Source organism: Brienomyrus brachyistius, unplaced genomic scaffold, assembly GCF_023856365.1.
Source record: "Brienomyrus brachyistius isolate T26 unplaced genomic scaffold, BBRACH_0.4 scaffold546, whole genome shotgun sequence".
Lineage (NCBI taxonomy): Eukaryota > Metazoa > Chordata > Actinopteri > Osteoglossiformes > Mormyridae > Brienomyrus > Brienomyrus brachyistius.
In genome coordinates this window covers 35,402-48,460 of record NW_026042821.1, presented here as the reverse complement: position 1 = coordinate 48,460, position 13,059 = coordinate 35,402, and the positions used below count along the sequence as shown (strand labels likewise).

Sequence of the window (13,059 nt, the reverse complement as noted above, 5' to 3'; positions counted from 1 at the left end):
GATGACAGTCTTAATGCACAGGATTCCCGAAGACCGCCGATGTATGGGCTTTCCTGTGAAGGGCTTAAATGACCATTAGGACCCGGCCCCCGGGACACTGCACGGCCGGGTGTAAGACAACCCGGGCGGCACGAAAAATTATTTTTAAAAAGTAAAATATGTATCGTGCACCTGTCATCGCATGTGGAATCACTGTGATTAACAGTCTTTGATTCTTCATCTTTATCCCCATGTCGGGATCTTGCATCGCCACAATGACTTGTTCAATCTGGGATAAGAAGAATAGTCAAAATCGTGAAATCAAGGTGACGACAGACATAGTGAAAACGTTCAACCTAGTAATATAATAATTGCTTAATGTGTGATTTGATATGTAATCGTTATATTCATCATTAAATCACCGGAGAGACACACTCATATATTTAGGCATATATATAAGTAAACTACAAGGTTTTTCCTCTGACTATCTTAACTGCACGTCGAAGACGTTATCGGATATTCCCGACTACAGACTTTCGGTTTGATCATTTATTCGCGTTATTAATTCGGCTCCTGATTACATTAAACTAAACATGCTCAGATTGTTACAACCTTTGCTTGTCGGTTATTTTTGGGATCTTTCTGGATGGGCTCAAGGCGGGGTCTGTAAGCACAAGCAAACTGCCAGCACTTTTGTTTTACATGAAAATAGTTTGATGTCGGCCTATTGCGTTATTGTCTGGCTATAATTTGGAGGCAATATTAAACAATAGGCCCATATATTGTAAATATACATGTTGTGTTGTTTTGTTGTTATCACAAACGTATAGCCTGATCATAAATTTCATGGATACCTGGATGTTGTATGTTCCATTATATTTATGAATGAATGATTTATGTGAAGTCTGGCTTAGATTCGAGAATTAATCATATAGATTAAAAAAAGTTTTCATTTAAAACTTATCTCATATAATAAAATCCTCGTCCGAACGAACATATGTCAGAATGAAAAAACATTTAAATTATTTTTGTGATGCATCAGTATCAATAGCTACAACGTCATAACAGATATAGATATAATGCGGTTCATACTTTTGAAGTTGATGCGTATCTCCCGAAAAAAATCAACTCCAGAAGAGTCCGCGTCTGTAAATGCCTGAACTTCGGAATCGATCCTACCTTTGTTAGGCGCGGCATCTGTGTCTTGCAGCTGTTCCCTTGGATAAAGATGTTAATTGTCATGCTTACAGCATCTCGATCTCCGGCGTTTGTGAAGTTGGGATTGATGCTGTCCTGTGTTTTTTTTTTCCTTCCACACTTAAGCTCTGCTTGTTACTGCCCCATAGCGGAGCGCAAGTGAAACGGACTACCGGAGATTTGCACTGTTTTTCTGTTAGTGTGTATAATCAAAATATGACTCAGTTTGGCCAGTTAGAAAAATATGATAATAGAAAAGTATTCTTTTCCTCTCACTTTTTTTTCTTGATTTAATTACCGACTTCACGTACTTACACTGTGTCCCGTTGCACGATGTAATATTGCGAAACTATGATTTTGTGGCAGTGTTTTGTAAAGGAATTTTCCGTTTAATCATCGTCTTAGTATAAAGCTATATGGTTGTTCTGGTATCAGTGGACGTACATTATGTATTTTTTCTTCTCTTGAGCACCATGGTCATGACATGAAGCTCAGTCATTGATTACTCGCAAATGTTAGTAGTCATCCGCTGTTTATCTTGAAGATGTAAAAGTAGTGCGCGTACATCTCCTCGTTAGTATAGTGGTGAGTATCCCCGCCTGTCACGCGGGAGACCGGGGTTCGATTCCCCGACGGGGAGAGTCTGCATCTTTTTGCCTCGGTCTCAAAAGGCACCAAGCTAGAACCGGCCCCGTGTTAGTGGAAACGGGGCTTGTGACTTGTACTCATGCATAATATTCTGCGGGTCGCTCAGCAGCGCAGCATATGAAACTAGACTCGGATTGTAAGTGTGTGGTTTTGATAATTGATGTATGGATGGATGGATCCTTAATAAGAGATATAAACAATAAGGTCCAGTCGCCAACTAATCATGTAAAATACGTCATAAACTCATGGTTGTTAAACCCAGAATAAAAATGAAGACGTATAACTAGGAAAGTCAACTTGCACATTTCAATTTTGGTTCGATATAATCACGTTGTCCTTAACCCTCCAGTGCAGGAGGGGACGGTAATGCGCATCGAATGTTTCCGAACCTGTGTGTGATACAACCGAGGAAGAGCCGATGACTTCGGGGGAGGAGGGGCAGGCGACTCGGAAGAAAAAGCAGCAGAACCCAATGCAGCCTGTAGCCCATTCAAAGGCCTACTGTTGGACCTCTGCTTATTTTGCAATACGTCTTTAGTACGGACTGAAAAATGTCCGATTTCGATGAGTTTGAGAAGCAGTTAAGCGAAAATCGGCAAGGTAAGTTTGGCTTTGAAGATCGGTGTATGCTCCCTGTTTTAGGGTAATAAAGTGGCCGGCGTGTCCTAGCGCCGAGGATGGTGCGGAGGGCACTTCTGCTGGTTCCGAAAAGAAAAGCGCGGCTGGGAAATCGGTGCCTTTTATCCGAGCGCTCGCCGATTCTGAAACCTGCCCGATTCTTCTTCTCCCAGCTGCCGCAGGATCCCCGAAAACTGACCGCTTTGGTAAATCAGTGACATTCTTTGCTTGGCATTGTTATAGAGATCGCTAGGCCTGCATCCATCAGTGCCCGGCGTACATAACATGGACATTTCAATGAAACGTTATTGGGGTGCACTCGATGTGAAAGCCTGCGGTTTTATTTATTTAATTATTTACCATTATACACTTGGATCATAAATTGCGACCCGCGTATTTTCATTCGCAGTAACACACTATGCATGGATGTTTGTTGCAAGCGTTATATTTTCAAGATCACGTTTAAAGTTTTATGCAAATAAAAACGACCGCGACCACTTGATTTAAAGTCCGCACTTAATAACAGTGTTAGTTACTTGGTTTTTAAATACTACGACGAGTTTTCTATATAATGATATGATTTTGTCTCTTTCCGATGCACAATAGCCTTTCCCTTGGGTCCGAAATGCTGGCCCTGTCATCCGTACAGAATAAGTCTTTCTCACACGATCGCCGTTTCTTCATGATGTATAGACTCTAAAAATCAGCCGCGTTCCCTGGAATCATAACAACTGCTTTTAGGTCGTTATTGCAAAGTCTTGCACCTGTATCTACCTTTACAGCGGATAGCAGTAACTAACAATGATGTACAGTTATATAACAATACACATATAACTTCATTAAAGTGCAGAGAATCCAGTAAACTGAATAAACTTAAGCCATACTAACGCAACTGAAATATACAACATGCGTTACAACGGAGTCGAAAGTAGGATTGATTTATGTACCTATCAAATGGCAATCTTGTCATATCAGCTCCTTATCACTAAATCACTAAAATGTCATTCGAAACGACCTGATTCGGCTAGACGAGCACTAAGTGCCGCCGTGTTTGATAAACTAGCAGTTCCAGTCATTCATATCTGCGCTCTGACTATGCCTGCGATTGCGGTAATTGGTTATTACCGATTTACGTAAGATGCATTGGCCGCTCCGTGTCTGTACTTTTGCAGCGGTGCATTACCGTAACGCTGTTATAACTGATGCATGAAGCTGATTCCTCGAGCAGCACCTGCGTTTAAATGCTTCACTGAAAACTGCACCTTCAGGGATTTATTTAAGCTTCTATATGAAGGACCTGCTGGGATAGAAAGGTGATATTTTATTGCTAGTTTAATAAAGTGCTGTCTGTCAGATTGAAACGATATTAATTACCCATCCATCGTCCAACCAGTTATCTTAGTCAGGCTCCCCTGGAGCCTATTCCAGGCAAATTCCCCATACAGAGAGCAGAGGCAAAATTCAGGCCTCCAGACTCGGAGGCGTGAGGCAACTGTACTCACCACTGTGCTCCTATATCATTAATTAGTCTGGTTATGTTTTTATTGTTTCACAACAGACTGACATTCAAGGGGATGTCCTTGTGCCCTTGAAATTATTAGCCATTGAGAGATGGGTGTGTTTGTTTCAGGAGGGTGTGATTGAATATGTGAATTGAATGGAGGTGCTTCATTCTGGTGAGGAAACTGGGGAGTTAGACCCCGTACCACATCTTGGTCTCCGTAAGTGACTTTTAAGGCATAGCGCTGGGTCAGTCAGCATCCAGCACCCCAGGGAAGTTGGTAATATGATTACTCTGTGACTCATGGGCTTCAAACCCACAACCATCCGGACACACATTCATAATCCCTCTGAGTTACACATCTTGGATTTATCGAAATGGATGGTAGGGGGGCAGTCATGTCGCTCCGCCCACCGTCTCACTGGTACCACGGTGTCGTCCCCCAGAGCGGGAGAAGGAGCGACACAAGAAGCGTAGCCGCAGCCGGTCTCTGAGCCGTGGCGAGAAGCACCGCCGCTGGAGCAAGGACTCCAGGGGGCGGAGTCACGAGAAGCGCAGCAGCAGCCGCGACCGCAAGGGTCGTGACCGACGGAGCAGCTCACGCGAGCACAAGAAGCACAGGTACCCCCCCTCACGGTCCCGGTTACAGGCACTGAAGCTGATATCTAGCATGGTTTGAGGCCTCTTAACAAGTTTCTTTCACAATCAACCAATTGGTTTCTTCGTGGTGGGAAGGGGGACTGTACCCATATTAAATTTTAACTGGCGTTTATAAGTAGCCCCCGCCATAGCGATGGGACCTCAAAGCCAGCCTAAAAAGTGGCGCATGGTCACACCCTCATGACCTTAAACTGCCTGCGATCCAAAGTTAAATGTAAACATTCTGCCATCTGTTTGTTTTTGCCAGATTCTGAGTGTTTACACTGTATTGTTTGGGGAAAACAACCTTCTGTTTTGTGTTTGGGCAGCTACTCTCCTCGGAGAAGCCGTAAGAAAAGGACATACAAGTACTGGGATGTTCCCCCTCCGGGATTCGAGCACATCACCCCCATGCAGTACAAGGCAATGCAAGGTTTGGATGCGACGCTTCCATGTGTGCTAGTTCAGTATTGCAAGGTTATGGTATATTGGTTGCAATGAAAGCATTTATTCTGGAGTGCCCTCCTCCCCCCTGCTGGTCAAAGAGGGAATAACACTTGGGATGATTTCAGACAGTGTGAAGAGAGCTTAAACCTAGGGGTTAGAAGCAAATGAAGGCGACGATCCGGATGTTCTGGCCGTCCCTGGTTGGGGTCTTGAAGCCCTTTCTCCTCCCCACAGCTGCAGGGCAGATCCCCACGATAGCTTTACTGGCAACATCCACCACCAGCGGCGTGGCAGTGACGCCCACCCAGGTGCCGATGGTCGGCAGCCAGATGACCCGGCAGGCCAGGCGGCTTTATGTCGGCAACATCCCCTTCGGCCTGACGGAGGTGAGTCCAGGCAAAGTCCCGCGTTGCCTTCTGTCATGCATACTGGTGTCATGTGTAGCTCAGTGAGTTAGGACACTGAGCCGGTCACAAGAAGGTTGTTGGTTCAAATCCCTTGGGCAGCAGAGTGATTTCACCATTGGGCCCCCGAGCGCAGCCCTTAAGCACTATTTGCTCTAGGAACTGTCTGGTCCTGCTTCTTCAATGAAATGTATGTTGCTTTGGATGAAAGTGTCCGCAAAATAAATAGATAAATGTACTAGACTTGTCAGTCATTTTTTTTCTCGTTTGCCTGTTTTGATGTCTTCAGACGTCTGCCTGTCTTCATTCAGTGTGTCTGCCTGTCTTTTTAGGAGGCCATGGCGGATTTCTTCAATACCCAGATGCGATTGGCTGGCTTATGTCAAGGTCCCACCAATCCCGTCCTCGCTGTTCAGATAAACCAGGACAAGAACTTTGCCTTCCTTGAAGTAAGAGTCTTTCCTGCCTAATGGCTGCTGTGTCCAGGCGGAGACCGCAGCCTTCCCTGATTAACGACGTTCTTCGTTCTGCCCTAGTTTCGGTCCGTGGATGAGACCACGCAGGCAATGGCCTTCGACGGCATCATTTTCCAGGGTCAGTCATTAAAAATCAGGCGGCCCCACGACTATCGCCCCCTGCCTGGCATCTCAGAGCAGCCCGCCTTCCACGTACCAGGTCCGTTTTGCTTGTCGCCGTCATAACCTTAATCTTTATTTACCTTTGAAGAGCCGATCGGCAAGGCCAGTTTTTTGTACTCGTTACGGACTGACTGTCCTTCGCAAGCTGCGGATGTCTTGTCATATAAAGAGGGAGACTTTCACTTTTATTTACTTAATGTTGTAAATATTTAGCAGACAGTTTTATCCAAAGTGAAGAATGTTTTTTTTTTTTTTTTTTTTTGAGAAATCAGGGTCAGCCTGTCCCTAGAGCAAACTCGCCGGCCCAGTGGTGTGATCACCAGTGATGTGAACCAGTGATCTTCTGATGATAACGCTGGCATCCTAACCAGCTGAGCCACACACACACACACACAGCTCAGTCACTCACTTCTTACTGTTAACATAGGGGTGTTGTGTGGCTCTGTGATGTTTGCCCATGAAAAGAAGGTTGCTGGTTGGCAGGGTTGGCAGAGTGATTTCACCACTGGGCCCTTGAGCAAGGACCCTAACCCCCAAATTGTTCTAGGGTTGCTGGCTCCTATTCTAGTTAAAAATTCTGGACACACCTACTGAAAATGACTTGTTTTTCAGCAAGATAATGACCCAAAGCCCACCTTGAAGGTTATGCAAGTAGCTTATTACCTTGTGAACTAGGAAAGAGATGGTCCCCACAGCCCCCCAACCTAAACTCTATAGAGCTGGTTTGGGATCAGTTGGATGAGAGTAAGAGTAAGGTAGCCAGCTTGCGCGCAGAACTTGTGGAAACTCGAGGACTGTTGGAGAAACGGTCCAGGTGGGTACATATGTTAGCTGGTTGAGTCCGCAATGCTGTCATCGAAGCCAATGGCTCCTATTTTGAAGAGACAAAAATTTTGTCTTTGCAGTACTTCATATGCATAACTTCCATGCCCAAAGGCCTTTTACTATAAGGTGAATAACAGCTAAAATAGAGACAAATGCATTAAGAGCAGGTGTGTCCATACTTTTGACTGGTGCTGCATGTGTCAGCATCTCCCATGGAGAGCAAGATGGGAGAGACAAAAAACAGTCGTCAAACTGCCCCAGTATTTAGGTATTTTTTTGCTGGAGTTACATTTATCTGATATTATATAGGAGATAACGACGTCATACTGATTTGAAGTTGGCTTATTTCACTCGCGCCGTTTGCTCGTGGTCATTATCCGGCATGTTGACGGTTTGCTGTGATCGGCCGGCTTTGGGCGCCGTGCCGCTCTGTCTGCAGGGGTCGTCTCCACCGTGGTTCCAGACTCGCCACACAAGCTCTTTGTCGGAGGCCTGCCCAACTATCTCAGTGACGATCAGGTACCCCGCCCTCAGTCTCTGTCGCCGGGGAGCCGACCCACAACCCTCCTGTGTTTCTGTCCCACTGCTGCACGTGGAACTCAAGCAGGCATGCACACACACGCACACGCACGCACGCACGCACGCGCACGCACATACATACATAAAATAAACACTCGTCTCTGTGTAACTGATTAGTAGGAAAAGAAAGCCTGTCAAAGTTACCTCACCGCTTAAAATTCATTACAAGATACTGGGGGGTCAAATGTCAGCATCATGTTTAAAGCTAGCTGCTGAAAATAGCCGCACATTTGAGGTTTTTTTTTTTTTTTTTTAAAGATATTCATGGGATTTATTAAACATTTATTAGACATGTAGGTAATGAGTTGACAGTTACATTACGCTCATTGTTTATCCAGCTGTAAATTATGAAGATATTGAGACCCCGCTAATGTAAAAGGTACGTTTCCCAAAACCTCATGTTATCGACTTGCATAGTTGGAACCATTCAGTTGTTATCTAATGTTGTTAGCAAATAACCTTATTAGCAACAAAGGCTTTGGGAAACGTGCCTTACAGCTGGCGGCTTGCCAAACCAGTCACGTAGCCAGTCCCTGTGCTGCCTGTTGCTGGGTACCCTGGAATATTTGTATATCGGGTTAATTGCTGAGTGTTAGTCGGATGAATCAGCCGCGTCGTTTTGCTGCATGAAAATTTAAAATCGAGTCATCTGCGCGTCACCTAACTGACGAATACCTCCACATTGCCGTACACCTGTGTTTGCCCAATCCCAGTCCTCGGGGAACCGCCGACTGTCCACATTTTCGCTCCCTCCTAGCTCCCAGCCAATCAGGAACACCGAATACCTGGTACAGGTGTGCTGAGAGGAAGCAAAAACGTGGACTGACCGGGGGGGTACCCCCGAGGACTGGGCTGGGAAACACTACCATAGACTGTGCTTGAAATGTGGGGGAGATCGACCAAGTCCCCAAACGCTTCAGTATTCGCAGACGTGCCGTGTCTCACGTCCATGTCCGCACACTGAGAACGATGACTTCACATCCCGTTAACAGCGATGGGGAGCTGCGGAAGAATCGTTCCCTACATTGCTGTGTCGCTCGAAAGGCAGAAAATACTTCGGACCTTTTTCCCGGTGAACGATTATCAGCTTCACTGGAGTTTTCACATCGTGCCCCATGCCCTATTCTGTTATGACGTCAGTGATGGATAATATTACCATAACAACATGCACAGATGAGGTCGTCTTACTCTGAAAGTGTTGAAAGGGTCACATTTTAGACATTTTCTACTTCTCATTAGCATCTTTTATGATTTTTTTTTTTTCTTCCTATATCGCCACCCCACTGAAATCGGCCCATTATAGACATAATCCATACAGGCATTTAATAGTTTACCTATTTATTTTGCAAAAGTTAATCGCAAAACGTTTTGCGTCCACCCCTGCATTGTAACATTTTGAGCTCCGGTGTCCCACTCACTTTAGCCTAAACTGTTAAAAATGGCAAGACTCAGCCCACAAGATAGTGATCGCGGTTTCAGTGAAAGGTAAGTGAGAAGTGCAGTCAGTTTGTTTTTCTTTGATTTTTTTCCTCCTTTTCGGATTGTCATCGTAATCTTTCTTATCCAGTGTGAGTCACATGTAATCCAAGTCAAGAGGAAGGCTGTACCAAAGCAGCACTGGGGGGAGAGAGTTTGAATCCAGCAGAACTGTTAATGTATTTCACGTCAAAGCCAGTAAATGTGCCATAGACAGGTGAAATGGAAACCGCTGCTTGTATCCTGGTGTTTACATTTTTTTTGCAGTCCCTGCTACCGCTTTGATACTTACAGCTCTTTCATTTTTGTTCCCCACTTTGTCCCCAGCTAGGGGCCTGTAAGATCGTTAAGTCTTCGCTCATAATTTGTTCAGTAGTACTGACCTACTGCTGCCATGCCAACATGTAACACAAGGCAAGTAAGACATTCCGTCCCTCGCACGGATATCCTCCCTGTCGACGGCCTGCCCCTGTGGGGGGGCTCTGTCCTGGAGTGCTCTTAAGCATATGGGGTCCTTTTTTTGGGGGTTGAAGGCTGGGGAGAGACTTATTATGCTGATCACAGGGTATAAATTTGATTTTTTTTTTTTTTTGCCCCTAAGAGAAGGTAGGAGGTAGCGCCCTCTTGTGGCTGCCAGTGTCCCAGGTGACTCCTTTCTGAAGTCAGTGGTTAATGCGGCTTTACAGTAGATTCCTGTAGAATAAGTGAGGAATGATGTTAGCAGAGCTATTTCGTCCTGTTTGGCTTCAAGCCGTGGCCCCTTTAGCAGGACCCTGTGGCGGCTCTTAGCTTTACCTGTGAGTTTATCTCCTGTAGGCTTTGTCCCTCTAATTAACTGCACCAATGTGGTTCTTGGTTTTAAGAACAGGAAGTCAGTGATTCGGCTGGGTTTGTGTTCTGCCGAGTCGCCCCCCCCCCCCTCCACATTGTATACATGGAACACTTAACATATAATTAGCTGTTTTTATTTAGTTTTTTTTTTATATACCATCTAGCTTAATTATTGTGGCCCTTAAAATCAGATGCAACTCGGTCCATATTTCAAAATTCGTAGTTGGAATTATCAGAGAACTTGATTAGGAATTCAGTTGTGTTGTATATGCTGTAGGATGGGGGGGGGGGAATCTGTGTTATCATTCATTGACAAGAATCAAAATAGTTACTTTTGTACGCTCCCAGTAAGTAAGTCATGCAGAAAGGGCACAGGGGGCTTTGAGCTCTAGTGTTGCACCGTAATGTCGAGCCACTTGTCATAAAGCCATTTTCCTGATGTCTTCACTGTTTCCTCATGTCGTTTTGCAAAGTTTAACATGCTGCTTCTCCCACAGTTAAGATTAGCATTTCTAGCGAGGCGCCGTGCCTGGACTGTCGGGCTAATCGCCCCCCCGCGTCTCCTCCTCTTGCCCAGGTGAAGGAACTCTTGACGTCGTTCGGACCTCTTAAGGCCTTCAACCTTGTGAAGGACAGTGCCACGTCACTGTCTAAGGGTTATGCTTTCTGTGAATACGTGGACATCAGTGCCACTGACCAGGTGCGTGAGGTGGGGCAGCAGCTGGAAGGTCTGGGGTGACTCGGGGCTTCCGGATGGAATTGCTGACGCTTGTGTGGGATGCATCCCGCAGGCCGTGGCTGGACTCAATGGCATGCAGCTCGGAGACAAGAAGCTCATCGTCCAGCGGGCAAGCGTGGGGGCTAAGAATGCCAACGCTGTGAGTATTTGCCCTCGGCTGCCGCCTTTCTGATGTCCTAAACCCAACTTGGTTCCTGGGTGCCTCCCAGGAAGCTTAATGCCCCTATTTCTTGGGTTTATTTGGGTCCATGTAAATTTCTCGCTGTTACTCGAGACGATTGGACGATCAGGGGGTATCTGACACTCTTGTCGCCCCCCGGGACAGATGGCCATCATCGAGACGCCGGTGACGCTGCAGGTTCCAGGGCTGCAGCGGCTGCAGAGCTCCGGCATGCCCACGGAGGTGCTGTGCCTCCTCAACATGGTCATGCCCGAGGAGCTGGTGGACGACGAGGACTACGAGGAGATCCTGGAGGACATCCGGGAGGAGTGTTGCAAGTACGGCAACGTGCGCTCCATCGAGATTCCGCGGCCCGTCGATAGCGTGGAGGTGCCTGGCTGTGGCAAGGTGGGACCCGTACTCTCCTGTACCAGTGGCAAAAAGAAGACCTCTGTAGGCACTAAACACAGGCTCATGGGAGCATTTCTTGCACAAAAGTGTTTTGAAAACGGAATAATTTTTTGTGTAAGAAAAACAATCTGATTGGTTCAGATAGGCGACGGACAATCTGATTGGTTCAGATAGGCGACGGACAATCTGATTGGTTCAGATAGGCGACGGACAATCTGATTGGTTCAGATAGGCGACGGACAATCTGATTGGTTCAGATAGGCGACGGACAATCTGATTGGTTCAGATAGGCGACGGACAATCTGATTGGTTCAGATAGGCGACGGACAATCTGATTGGTTCAGATAGGCGACGGACAATCTGATTGGTTCAGATAGGCGACGGACAATCTGATTGGTTCAGATAGGCGACGGACAATCTGATTGGTTCAGATAGGCGACGGACAATCTGATTGGTTCAGATAGGCGACGGACAATCTGATTGGTTCAGATAGGCGACGGACAATCTGATTGGTTCAGATAGGCGACGGACAATCTGATTGGTTCAGATAGGCGACGGACAATCTGATTGGTTCAGATAGGCGACGGACAATCTGATTGGTTCAGATAGGCGACGGACAATCTGATTGGTTCAGATAGGCGACGGACAATCTGATTGGTTCAGATAGGCGACGGACAATCTGATTGGTTCAGATAGGCGACGGACAATCTGATTGGTTCAGATAGGCGACGGACAATCTGATTGGTTCAGATAGGCGACGGACAATCTGATTGGTTCAGATAGGCGACGGACAATCTGATTGGTTCAGATAGGCGACGGACAATCTGATTGGTTCAGATAGGCGACGGACAATCTGATTGGTTCAGATAGGCGACGGACAATCTGATTGGTTCAGATAGGCGACGGACATTCTGATTGGTTCAGATAGGCGACGGACAATCTGATTGGTTCAGATAGGCGACGGACAATCTGATTGGTTCAGATAGGCGACGGACAATCTGATTGGTTCAGATAGGCGACGGACAATCTGATTGGTTCAGATAGGCGACGGACAATCTGATTGGCTCAGATAGGCGACGGACAATCTGATTGGCTCAGATAGGCGACGGACAATCTGATTGGCTCAGATAGGCGACGGACAATCTGATTGGCTCAGATAGGCGACGGACAATCTGATTGGCTCAGATAGGCGACGGACAATCTGATTGGCTCAGATAGGCGACGGACAATCTGATTGGCTCAGATAGGCGACGGACAATCTGATTGGCTCAGATAGGCGACGGACAATCTGATTGGCTCAGATAGGCGACGGACAATCTGATTGGCTCAGATAGGCGACGGACAATCTGATTGGCTCAGATAGGCGACGGACAATCTGATTGGCTCAGATAGGCGACGGACAATCTGATTGGCTCAGATAGGCGACGGACAATCTGATTGGCTCAGATAGGCGACGGACAATCTGATTGGCTCAGATAGGCGACGGACAATCTGATTGGCTCAGATAGGCGACGGACAATCTGATTGGCTCAGATAGGCGACGGACAATCTGATTGGCTCAGATAGGCGACGGACAATCTGATTGGCTCAGATAGGCGACGGACAATCTGATTGGCTCAGATAGGCGACGGACAATCTGAGCCAAACAGAACGGACAGACAGAACTGGCACAGGGGAAGGAGCCAGGACAAGACTTGACATAAGACAGGAAAGGCAGAGAAACAGATCAGAAAGGGGGACACGGAGGGAACAGGCAGGACAAAAGGACCGGGAGTGAACGAAGGGAACATCGGGGAAAGAGGAGCAGAAGCCAGAGGGACGAGGGACAAAGAGAGGAGGGACAGAGACAGGAGGAACAAAGCGAGGGGGAGCAGAGGCAGGAGGGACAAAGACGGGAGGCCAGGGAGAGAAGGAGGGGGAACCAAGAGGAGCCCGAGGGAGACCCAGCGGGCGACGGGAGGCAGCCG

At 46.8% G+C, this 13,059-nt stretch overlaps 1 protein-coding gene and 1 non-coding gene across 2 annotated transcripts; both read left to right on the top strand.

Annotated features, from left to right (window-relative positions):
• Nucleotides 1–1,744: 1,744 nt before the first annotated feature.
• Nucleotides 1,745–1,816, top strand: trnad-guc (transfer RNA aspartic acid (anticodon GUC)). The gene has a single exon. It is a non-coding gene; the product is annotated as a tRNA-Asp (tRNA).
• A 559-nt stretch (nt 1,817–2,375) lies between these two features.
• Nucleotides 2,376–11,353, top strand: LOC125729160 (splicing factor U2AF 65 kDa subunit-like). Its single transcript, XM_049005655.1, has 10 exons — nt 2,376–2,424; nt 4,390–4,564; nt 4,912–5,015; nt 5,264–5,415; nt 5,766–5,882; nt 5,970–6,108; nt 7,336–7,415; nt 10,360–10,482; nt 10,574–10,660; nt 10,847–11,353. Exons 1-10 carry the CDS (start codon nt 2,376–2,378, stop codon nt 11,222–11,224), a joined length of 1,404 nt encoding a protein of 467 aa, XP_048861612.1. The 3' UTR covers nt 11,225–11,353.
• Nucleotides 11,354–13,059: the final 1,706 nt, after the last annotated feature.